Source organism: Panthera tigris, chromosome C1 (genome assembly GCF_018350195.1).
Source record: "Panthera tigris isolate Pti1 chromosome C1, P.tigris_Pti1_mat1.1, whole genome shotgun sequence".
NCBI lineage: Eukaryota > Metazoa > Chordata > Mammalia > Carnivora > Felidae > Panthera > Panthera tigris.
Window position 1 is genome coordinate 138,525,119 of NC_056667.1, and position 12,620 is coordinate 138,537,738.

At 42.9% G+C, this 12,620-nt stretch overlaps 1 protein-coding gene across 5 annotated transcripts in view; it reads left to right on the forward strand.

The window, feature by feature from the left end:
* Positions 1-12,620, forward strand: part of KIF5C (kinesin family member 5C) — a 162,434-nt gene that overhangs the window by 72,189 nt on the left and 77,625 nt on the right. For all 5 annotated transcript variants that reach the window (XM_007078543.3, XM_042994423.1, XM_042994424.1 and 2 more), the window contains 4 exons: positions 696-783; positions 5,999-6,123; positions 8,740-8,844; positions 9,216-9,364. In XM_007078543.3, coding sequence (XP_007078605.1) covers positions 696-783; positions 5,999-6,123; positions 8,740-8,844; positions 9,216-9,364 — 467 coding nt within the window. The remainder of the gene's footprint in view (positions 1-695; positions 784-5,998; positions 6,124-8,739; positions 8,845-9,215; positions 9,365-12,620) is intronic.

The following is a 12,620-nucleotide window of genomic DNA, read 5'->3' on the forward strand; positions in this document are numbered from 1 at the left end:
AGGAAAACTTGATGATGCAATTGACTTGTCTCCGGTCACTGTCATCATAATTATTATGTAATATGCTCACAACATTACCTATAAAGTGTATGGAGGTATTTCATCATGTTCCTTACATTTAATATTCATCTGGTAAAAAAAATAGACATTTAATTTCTCCAGTTGTATCTCTGTAAATATACCACAGATGTCTAATCACATAAGGTAAGAATTGGAGAAGTGAACAAATATTTATTATTCACATGTGAAGAGGCTTTTATATGGAGGATAATTGCTTATACTTTGTAGTTAGGGGAAGCCCAGCAGAGCATTATGTCTAGAATGTGTCTAATTAAAGTTGGGGACTAGAATGGAAGGCAAAGCAAAATTTCATCCATTTCTTTTTCTGTCACTGGTTTTCTTTATTCTGTTTCTCAGAAACAGAAACTCATGCTGTTGAGTAAGAACAGGTATTTAAAAATCTAGGAAAATCTGGCATTTCTTTTATGGTTTACTTCTGGGTTTCCCAAGGTTTGCTCAGACTTCTTTTTCATGTAGAATTCAAGCCAGAAGCAGGAGAAAAAATGGTGGGATCAACACTGGAGCCTTTCTCTTAATCTGCACCTCTAGGAGAAAAATGGGAAAATGTTTAGCTGTCTTAAAATACTGGTGTTTTCTGGTCCTTTAATGGTGAACCTGAACCAACTCTTTTGCAGGGGTGCACCGAGCGCTTTGTGTCAAGCCCCGAGGAAGTCATGGATGTGATAGATGAAGGCAAAGCAAACCGACACGTGGCTGTAACAAGTAAGCTTGGTGTCCTGTTCCCTCCCCTGTGAGTCAGGGTACAAGTATCTGCCCACCCACCAGGATGGCTGGGTTATGAGGTCCAAAGGAAATAATTCAGGGGAAGGCAGTTGTAAAGCAGTGGCTTGGATGCAGACAGGTGTGTGCAGTCTGAGTGCATCTAGGCACATCGTGGGAAGCAGTGCCTTCTGCTGTGCAGGGAACTCTGGGAAATAGCAGGTGAGGTTCTCTGGGCCCTGGCAGCACCCTTTGTCTGGACCCTGGGGAAAACAAGCAACCCACCGAGACAAGGGGATTAAAAGTCAGCTTCTAAATGTATTTCAACCATGTTGTTGTTCAGGTTAAAAAAAATTACAAATGAACAAATTTTATATGGCTAGTCATATGTGTGGAAAGAAACCACACTAGATTTCTGCCCTGTGTAAAAAGGGAAAAGGAAAGCCAGGAGGAGCTCAGAAAGAGCAGGGAGCGTTATTGAAAACTTTTCTAGGCTGTGTTAATCACAGGCATGTTCAGGTCAGCTTGTTTTTCTTGCATTGCCTTCCTCGGCATTTGCACGCACCTTGGGGAAGTCGTCATAAGTTGTTAGAGCAGCAGAGGCTCCATGAAAAGATGGTGGCTGTCTGTCTTATTCAGAGGGATGTGGACAAACCAGAGTGAGTTCAGATGAAGAGGAGCTGAGAGAACTAGGGATTCCTAGCTCGGAAGAAAGAAAAAACTCTGAGGAGGACATATGGACGATGTAATATTTCTCAACATGTTCAAGTTGCTGTCATTAAGAAACTCAGTGTGCTTTGTATGATCCAAATGGTGGACCACCCAGGGTTGTGGAAGCTACAGGGGGGCAGGTTTTGACCAACCACAAGAACTCTCTGATCCTGATAGCTGCCCCAAGTTAAGCCTGCTGCCTAGAGGGGCAAGGAGTTCCCTGTGACGTATACAAGAGATTAAGGCATTGGTTGGTGACTGGTCAAGCCTCTTTAAGTCTCTTCCATCCAAGGCTCTATGATTCTGTCACCCAGAACTGTAATTCTCAATCTGTTCTTTACCCGACTGACTATCAGACGATAATTACATATGTGGCAGATTTCATAGGTGAGCCTAGACATGTATACAGTGTAGGTTAAATTCTACTTATTTCTCTTCTGCTTACACATATACTTGAAAGAATGTAAGGCTGATATTCTTATCATAATAGTATCTCTCATTTATAGATAAATTATTTACTTGATTTCTTCAGCTGTTGTTAGTCATGAGTTATTCAGGACATACTTGACAACCCATCTTGGCCCCTTGGTCCCGAACTGTTGGTCTAGAACATTACTAGTTTTCTTATCATTCTGGTAAGCTGGTTTTTAAATGATTTTGGTAAGATATGCATAACATTAAACTTACCATTTTAACCGTTTTTATGGGTACAATTCAGTAGCCTTACGTCCATTCACAATGTTGTACAACTATCACCACTATCCATTTCCAGAATTTAATCATCCCAAAGTTAAACCCCATGCCCATCGAACAATAACTCCCCACACTTCCTCTTCCCAACTCCTGGAAACCACTACACTACTTTGTGTCTCAATGGATTCGACCACTCTAGCTGCCTCACATAAGTGAAGTAACATAGGTCCTCCTGTGACTTGTTTCACGTAGCATAACGTCTGCAAGGTCCATCCAATATGTAGCGTATGTCAGAATTTCCTTTCTTTTTGAAATGCTAATATTCTGTTGTACATGTATACTGCATTTTGTTTATTCATTCATCCATAGTTAGACGTGTAGACCCTGTGTTGCTTCCACCTTCTGGCTGTTGTGAATAATACTGCTATGAACATGGCTGTATAAATATCTGTTCAAGTGTCTGCTTTCAGTTCTTCTGGGCATATACCCAGAACTGGAATTGCTGGATCATATGTTAATTGTACTTTGAAGTTTTTAAGGAACTGCCATACTATTTTCCATGCAGCTGCACCATTTTACATTCCTACCAACAAGAGCACGCAAGTTTTAATTTCTCCACATCCTTGCCATTACTTCTTACTTTCTATTTTTGTTTCTTTTAAAGGTTATTGATGTATTTATGTTTGTATGTATGTATTTATTTTAGAGTGAGATGAGGAGGGGGCAGAGGGAGGGAGGGAGAGAGAGAGAGAGAGAGAGAGAGAGAGAGAGAGAGAGAGAGAGAATCTTAAGCAGTCTCCACCATCAGCATGGAGCCCAATGCGGGGCTGGATTCTACAACTCTGGGATCATGACCTGAACTGAGATCAAGAGTTGGACACTTAACTGACTGAGTCATCCAGGCGCTGCTATTTTTGTTTTCAGTAACCATGCTAATAGGTGTGATGTGTGAGGTCACTGTGGTTTGATTTGCATTTCACTAATGTTTAGTGATGGTTGGCATTTTTCATGTGTTTATTGGCCATTTGTACATTGTCTTTGAGGAAATGTCTGTTTAGGTCCTTTGCTCATTTTATAATTAGGTTGTTTTATTCTTGTTGTTGATTTATAGGAGCTCTTATCTTATTCTTGATCTAAATTCTTTATCAGATATGTGATTTGCAAATCTTGTCTCTCATTCTGTGGGTTGCCTTTTCATTCTGTCAATACTTCCTTTCATGAATAAAAGTTTAATTTTGATAAAGTGCAATTTATCTATTTTTCTTGTTGTTGCTTAAGGTTTTGGTGTTATTGCCAAGAAATCATTGGTAAACTCAGTGTTATGAAACATTTCCCTTATGTTTTCCTCTAAGGGTTTATAATTTTAGCTTTTACATGTAGGTTTTTGATCCTTTTTATGTTAATATATGGACTAGGTAAGAGTCCAACTTCATTTTTTTGCATGTGATCTCGACACTCTTGTTGAAAATTCTTCTGACCATTTTATGTGAGGGTTTATTTCTGGGCTGTCTTTCATCTGTCTATAGGTTTGCCTTTGTACCAGTACCACACTGTTTGATTACTGTAGCTTTGTAGTAAGTTTGAAATCAGTAAGTGTGAGAACTCCAGTTTTGTTCTTTTTCAAGATTGTTTTGGCTATTTGGGGTTCCTTGAAATTCCATATGAATTTTAGGATGGACTGTTCTATTTCTGTAAAAAACACAACGAGGATCTTGATACAGATTATATTAAATCTTTAGACTGGTTTTGGTAGTATTGACATCTTCACTATGTGAAGCCTTCTAACCCATTTATTTGTGTCTTCTTACATTTTGTAGTTTTGTTTTTAATTTTTAAAAAAAGGTTTTATTTTTTTAAGTACTGTCTACACCCAACACCGGGCTCAAACTTATAACCCCATGACCAAGAGTTGCATATTCTACCGACTGAGCCATGCAGCTGCCCCTCATTGTGTAGTGTTTAGTATACAGTCTTTTACTTCCTTGGTTAAGTTTACTCCTAAGTACCTTACTCTTTTTGTTGATACTTTAAATAGAATGATTTTCTTTTCAGATTGTTTATTGTTAATATATAGAAATGTGACTGATTTTTGCATATTATTTTTGTATCTTGCAACTTTGCCAAATTCATTTATCAGTTTTGACTTATTTTTTGGTGGAATCTTTAGTTTTTTCCCATATATTCTAGAAAGTTTTGTTTTGTTTTGTTTTGTTGCTGCCAGAGGAAGCAGCTTTTATTCATGCGTTATCTCCAGAAACCAAAAGGACTATCAGCACCTCCTATTCTTCCTGGAGAAGGGAAGAGATAGATATTACCTTTTGGTTTCCCCAAGCCCTGGTCTTTCCCCTCTTTGGGTAGCCTTAGAAATTCGGTAGCAATACTGTTGCTTATTTTTTTCAACATTGTCTGATGCAGCTACTTAGTAGCAATTATTGGTGAAGGAGGATGAGGGGAAGCAGTTGGATGAGTAAGAGTAATGCACAAAAAACAGGAATACAGCCTATTAAAGGTCTCTCTGTCCTGCCTCCGTGGCTTGATCCTTTATTGGTTGCATTTTTCTTTATGCTGAATCACACTTTTCTGAATCAGATTGGGGATTTCCACCACCAGCCATGGAGCCAGCCCCAGAGCTCTGAGATGAGCTAGTCTAAACTTGAGCACATTCCTGGTCCACAAAGGCTTAAAATGATCGATCAGGCATATTTTGCCACCCCTGTGCAACTCTGCTGTTTTTCCATCAAATTCAAGGACTATAATTTCTGGAGTGGCAGTGGCATATGTGATAGGAATGTCAGACTGGATGTCAGACTCATGGAGGTCATGGGTGTACCAGCATTTTCCAAAACACCGAGTCCCTTCCTTGTTGGACTCTAGTTGGAACCAATCATTGTCCACATTCTTGTTGTTCTCTACATATCGGATAGGAGACTCCTCCTATCCAGGGTCCAAAAACATTTCTATTTCTAGTGTTTGGCACTAATGAAGCATATTTAATCTGATACTTTAAATAGAATTGTTTTCTTTTCAGATTGTTTATTGTTAGTATATAGAAATGCTATGCACCGAGCATGGGTTATAGAACTGTACTAAAAAAAGAAGTCTTAAACCTTAAGATCATAATCCCTCCTTAAGAAAGCTTGTGATAGTACTGATAAGCAAAGCTTACACACATGACAAAGATAGAATACTTCCAACACTAACCACAATGATAAAGGGTGAGGGACTTAAGGTGAGGGGAGAGGGAGGTGTGAGCTCTTTGCTGCCAAGGCTCAGGCTGGAGCAAGATGTTGGAACATGGGAGGGGGTGCTTCAGACAAAGCTAGAGAATCTGTTATCTTGGATCACTGACTAGGATTCTTAATTTCTTAGCTGTGTGAAGTTATTTTAAATCTTTCATTTCTAAAACAAGCATTGTTCTTTGTGTTTTTTTTTTTTTTTAAAGAAACTGGTTTTAGATATGTTTAAAAATTGACTGTACTTGGGCACCTGGGTGGCTCAGTCAGTTAAGCGTCTGACTCTTGATTTTGGCTCAGGTCATGATCTCATGATTTGTGAGTTCAAGCCCTATGTCAGGCTCTGTGCGGACAGCGCAGAGCCTGCTTGGGATTCTCTCTCTCTCATTGCCCCTCCCTGCCTCTTTCTCTCTCTCTCAAAATAAGTAAATAAACTTAATTTTTTTTTTTTTTTAGAGAATTGGCTGGACTTACTTTAAAAAATGGAGCTATTAAGCATGATTTGTTGTGCTTTTTAGATGAGCAACTTGCTACCTAAACTTCCTGTTCTTTGCAGAGCAGTAAACTATTTTCCTTTTCAGATATGAATGAACACAGCTCGAGAAGTCACAGTATCTTCCTGATCAATATTAAACAAGAGAATGTAGAGACCGAAAAAAAGCTCAGTGGGAAGCTGTATCTAGTTGATTTGGCCGGGAGCGAAAAGGTAATTGGTTCCTTATTTGTATTATCTATAATTTTCCCTGTTATCTGCTTCAGTGTGCAGTGGTACACTTCTTATATCTTTTCTGTCCCCGGGTTTCAAAGAGCTTTTAAAGTTTCTGTTGTGCCAAGATGGTATGAAGTCTAACCTTCATTTTCCTGCCCTCTCATTTCTGGTCCTGAAGTCCCCCATTCACGTCACAGGAAGTGCTGTGAGTGCCAGTTCGGGTGTGTGCTGAATAGGCCCCAGTGAGGACGGTAGGCAAGTGTCAGTGTGCACTTAGCCTGGCAAAGGCAGCCTTGCAAATGAGGAAGGGACATGACCTTCTGAGGAAAGGGAAGATCCCCATGTTGTGCCAGACTCAAACAGGCCGGAAACTGGTTTGCCGTTGGACTGTGGCAGTCCTGCCTTTGTAGGTTTGTTTGCTGATAGAAGATCTGGAACCCGGGGCTCTTCCTGCATTCCCTGCTTCTCTCTGCAATAGGTGTGGTCTGATGGGGCCTCACCTGGGCAGCCTCACTTCCTTCAGGCTCCAGTCACTTCCTGGAGCCAGGGTTGTGGCCCAAAGCCCTGCACCTCTGGTTTTATCAAGGCTTTCTTTTGGCCTCTGTCCCATGCTCTCCGAGGCACTGGCTGAGGCCATGCTCTAGACCAGATAGGCTCCATAGAGCCTCCTACCTGCCCCTGCCCGGCCTCCCGCCTGCCTCGCCCAGCCTCACTTCCATGGCATTACCAGAGGCTCCTGCTGCTACACCCTGGCTGGGACGCTGCTCCCCTTGGGTGACATCACAGAGCCAGTCCCTGTGCACAATACCATGCGCACTCCATCACTGATGATCTCATGCTGACTGTCCCCATCAGGGCCAGCCCTAAAGCTTGGTCCATCTCCTGAACTGCCTAGTTGATTCCCAATTACTGCACCCCACCAGTGAGCTGCTATCTGCCAAGCTATGGCCACTAATGTCCATGTAAGTAATGGTTACATGAAATGTTCTCCTGTGTGCATGTGTAAAGCTGTGAGTGGAATGTCATCTGGATGTTCCTGGAAAACTTTCTGGTTGGGAACCCAAAATTTTACTGGTATGGGCTTGTAACTTTAATTAAACAGACACGCACCAGAATGGGAATACAGAGCAGCATCACTCAGTTCTAGACTAACCGTTAGCAACCAGACCACGCTTTGCTGGTCTGGAGAGAGAGCCCATTGGCCCCTTTGCTCTTCCCTCTTTCCCTTCAGAGCACAGAGGTGAGTGTCCGGGGCCTAACTGCAGCTGGAAAAGCCTAATGGCAGTTCAGTGTGGAGGCCTGTCCCCTGCAGTGTCGGATACTGGTGGGACATTTTAAAGTCATGGTCCTGCACATTGTTCCTTTTGCTCACATCGGTTTTCCTTTGCCCTAGAAGTGTCCACATGAATGTGTCAGTGTGATCTACTAGCATGAACTCTGGGCTGTAAGCCCCAACTCCCCTAAATGCGTTCTTCCCTTGGGCTGGCAGTTTGACATCTCTGGAGTGCAAATCTTCCTTGTCTGTAACAGGAAGGCAATTGCACCTGCCTTGCGCATTTCATGGAGTGAAGGTGCTCACATATGAAAGCACCTTAAACAACACGGTGTGAATGGGCTGTTATTACTTGTGACCCATCAGCTGCATTATTTCTGTGTCAGCAGTGGTATCTACACACACAGTTCTCAGAGATGAACGTCTATTGTATTTGAAAACACCTCCCCCTAGACGTGCACTCATTCCTATCATTAGGAGTTTCTCCTTTACTCGTAATTGAAATCAGTCTTTGCGCCGTGTAAAATCGTTTCCCTGCTTTCCTTTCTTCAGAGAGCAGCTGCCCATCCCACATGGTTTGTCCAGTCAGCAGAGCCACGGATCACGTTGTGTTCCCTGTTTCCCTAGCATCTTCTACACTGCTCTCTACCTAGAGCAGATGCAGTCAGGATGAGATTGTCAGTAATAACACAGCAGGGGAGGAGCTGCGAGTGGTCCCTCTGGCTGCAGAGGGGAAAAGACAATTCCACAACGCAATAGACATTTTCTTGACTTTGATGCCCCTAGGTAGCTTTCCTTTTGGATGATTGTTCCCTTTTTCCTTGCTATAGGAGTAAGCAAGGGAGGGAACAGAGTCTGGACAACTCTTGCCACCTCTTATCCCTTGCCTGAAGTTGGAGCTCATAATTTACACTTCCCCAATATGTCCATTCCTCATGGCCAGGGTGCTTTCGCTTCAGGAGTTGCCCTGGGCTCCCTTTGGCGTGGAGGCTGTGGCTCAGGCTTGCAGGGCCTTGGCTCTGTGACAGCACAGGGAGCCTGGTTCCCCTGGATGGATGTCCCCCTGGGATGCATCCAGCTCCACCCCTTGAGGCGCGTCAGCCATTCTCCTAAAACCTAATTGAGAGGAAAATGATGAGAGAGAACAAATCCCTAGCCTCAGGCACAAGGGAAGGTTTGATCAACGTGATTCTTACTCACTTTTATTTTTTCTTGCACTCCAGGAGGATTCACATCCACCTCCCTCAACCCCCAGCCCTGTGCCCTCCTGCGAATTGGAATTTTCTACTCTGTGCTTTTGCTGTCCTGTGCAGCTCACTGCTTTCTCTTCTCTCTGGTAGGTCAGCAAGACTGGTGCCGAGGGAGCTGTTCTCGACGAAGCTAAAAATATCAATAAATCTTTGTCTGCTCTTGGAAACGTGATCTCTGCCTTGGCAGAAGGGACAGTAAGTGATCCTGTCCCCATCTATGAAATGAAATTATGAGAAGCCGCTTTTTGGGTCTGTGTATTCTCTTTGCCGCATACCCCAGAGATTCGTTTATTTTTCTTTGGAAAAAAGACAGAGGGAATCCTGGCTGTACACACCCTGCCTGCTGGGAGATCTAGCCCATTAAAATGTATGAATGGTGCTGCTAATTTCCTATTACCAGGTCTCAGAATGGGCACTCTAAACTTTGGCCGAATCTAAAGACCGGGCAACAAATTCTTATTTCACACATATTCCTAAGCCCGGTGTCTCCAACACCAGCTTGCTTATGTTTTTTCTCTGAATGGACAATGGCTATGATAGCCAATACTTTTTCTTTTCCTGAATAGAAAACACACGTACCATATCGGGACAGCAAGATGACTCGAATTCTTCAGGACTCTCTGGGTGGGAACTGTAGAACCACCATCGTTATTTGCTGCTCTCCTTCTGTCTTCAATGAGGCTGAGACCAAGTCAACACTGATGTTTGGGCAAAGGTGGGTGTGGTCTCTCATTCCCAGGCTCTGAGCTGGGTCTTAGGTGTCGGGAATGAGTGGTGAGGGGCTAGTGTCAGCGAGGAAGTAGTGTGAGGGGGCGAGCAGCCTATTACTAAATGGCACCTAGCAGGTAAAGCCTGTAAACTTGAGGCGTCATTCATTGAGACCAAAGAATAGCTATGTGTTAAAAAACTGGGCAGAAATATAGCCAGTCAGGGCTATGATACTTAAGAAAATGCTCAGACTTGTTATAGATGCGATTGCTCGTAATTCAGTGGGGTGCTGCTTTTGTTCTGTATGGAATTAAGTCTCACAGGTTCACAGGATTTTAAGTGTGTACAGCTCCAGACTGATAACTACCTTTAACTCCAGTATTTGGGATCCACCGCGGAGTTAATAGAACCAGAAACTTGGATGACTGTAGAGTAGTTGCATCAATATAAAAAGGGACTAAAGAAATCCTCATACTAACCCTGGGAGTAGGAAGGTGGCTGCTATCTTCCTGCCTTCAAAAATGTCCAAATAGAATCCCTGGATCTCTGAGAACTAACAGTTGGGCAGCAGGGCAGCATGCTAATCCCGAGACAACATTCCCACATGTGAGTTAGGGCGTGCCCTCCTGCCCTTCCTGCCCAGCCCTCCCCACAGCCCAGGGCCCACCTCCTTCAGCCGTGGTCCCTCAGCATCAGTTCAACATGTGGTTTCTTGTGCCCTTGTGCCCTTCCCTCCTGAACAGCTTTGCAATCTTCAGACAAGTCACTAGTTCTCTTTGAGCTTTAGCTGCCTTATTTGAATGGATGCACAGAGCTCTCCCCTTACCTTCCTCCCGGGAGCGTGATGTATGGTTATGCCTGAGACATAGATTAAGATGCCTGGAGAAAGGACAGATGGGGGTGGGCATTCTGCACGGGAAATTGTTACGACTTGTTTAAACTGCATTAAACCCCAGTCATTTCCTGATCCCACAACAGAACATAGAATTACATAGTCATGGCACCTGTGGGATATCTAAATACATAATAATTACATCAAAGTGTTGTAGAACTAATCTGTCTTTTAAACTGGATTTGGGTCCTTTACTTCTCATATTACTCCCTTGATTATTCAAATGCTTAGGTCAGTGGATTGCAGTAGGATAGCGCCTACTTTTCTCAAGGGTCACGGGATACTTATAAACCAGTATAAGTGTGTGGGAAACAGACTACCACGGTGATCATCCTGCCTGTCCTGTCTCTCCTGGTCTCTTCATCTTAAGCTTTAACATTTTTGTCTGAAGACATGTTTGAGCAAACCAGCACCAAATGCTTTTATGGAGGAAATATCTCTTTAATAAAAGTTTCTCACTTGCAAAGCAAAAAATAATCTGAATCATTGCAAGCCAACGTTGTCCTAGAGCACAGGTATCTGTCTCAGGGTTGCTGTTGTGAGTGGGCATTTGCAGCTGTCTATAGGAAGAGTCTTGGTATAAGTCCAAACGATTATCCTTTCTTCTGATTTTCATGAGGCAATTGTCAGCATCGTCATTATTGCTGGCAGTTTTTTTAGGGCTCGGCATGTGCCAGGAATGTCAAATCTGTGTGGCAGATCTATCAGGTGGGCCTGACCTCACCTGTGTACAAAGGATGACGTTGGGGCTTAGACTCAAAGCTGTTAGGTGCTGTGCCTGAGTCCACATAGCCACTAAATGACTGGATGACATAGGATGGGGACTGTAGTGTTTGACACACAGCCTCTTTTTAAAAAATTTTTTAATGTTTATTTATTTTTGAGAGAGACAGAGACAGAGCACAAGTGGGGAAGGGCCAGAGAGAGAGGGAGACGCAGAATCTGAAGCACGCTCCAGGCTCTGAGCTATCAGCTGATAGCTGGGGCTCGAACTCATAAACCACAAGATCATGACCTGAGCCGAAGCTGGACATTAACTGACTGAGCCACCCAAGCTCCCCTTGACCCACGGCCTCTTATATGCAGGCTGCTTGATCAGGACCCTCGATGAGGACAGGCTTCTGGGTCATTAACTCCATTTTGAAGCCAAGTTCTGCTGCTGATACATTCCTCTCTTGTTTACTTCTCTCTGAGACTCTGTCTTCGTCTGTAGGGAGAAATGTTATAACGCCTTCCTCTGAGAATTGTTGGGAGGATTAATGAGTTGCTTCAGTTTTTACCTAGCACAATGGTGGCTGGCATGTAATAGGTGTTCAGTGATTGTAGGTTTTTGTTTTCCTCCAACTTCAAAGGTGTTCAGTCTGGGAAAGTCAAAAAAATGGATGGGGCTGCCCTGAATGAAACGGAATATATGGGACATCTGGGGATAGAAGAGGCTAGACTGAGTGAGGTAGAGTTAGAATTAAGTTTCTGGAATGAAAGACTAAAGAAATACTAATGCTAATTTGGGACTCCAGGAAATAAAAATAAAGTGTCAGTTATCTTTTCAACTGGAATAGGTTGGTCTGCCATCTTTTATGAGAGTCATATGGACACTGGGCTCCATGAGGGCAGGGACTGGGTTTATCGTCAGCGTCAGTTGTCCCAACAAGCAGCCAGCACAACTAGTACACAATAGAGTGTCATTAAGTAAATGCTTATTGAATAAATGAACGGATGAATCAAATGCTTATTGTGTAGGATTCCTTAGAACATTAGGACAGGTGCTGAACTATGACACCGTTATGTCCCGAAGTTTGGTTAGATTTACATCTGGTTTGTTTCCCAGCCTGTAATTAGAAAGGTGTGAGCTTTTGTTCCTCTCCCTCGATCCCTGAGCTAATGGATTCTTCAAGGACATCTAAGTTCTCTATGGGGCCAATACCTGCTTTATTGTTAAATATACGCATTGAACCCAATTACACAGCAGACACGAGTCTGAACATCGGATTAGACATGGTATCTGATAGCTAATGAGATTAAGCACTTTGAACTCAGAAAAGACTGCTGGGCACATCTCAAATTCAGTGTAATGAGTGTTCATTATACTCCTGTTGCAGGGGTGGTCAAACCTTGGGGCTGTACAAGGTTCCTTCATTATTCCTATGTGGTTCTTTCAAGGACATGAAGAAACTCCATATTTGTTGCTAGGCGATTTTATCGTATTGATGCCCTGAATAAAACAATAGTATGTCCTTTGAAGCAGTAGAAACATGATAGAGTCTACAAATGCCTGAGGGCAGCCTACCAAGTCAGCGCTCTTTAGGATTCTCGATTGGGTACTGGAATTAAAAGGGAAAAAATGCACATTTTCTGTTTCTTGGTTTTGGTG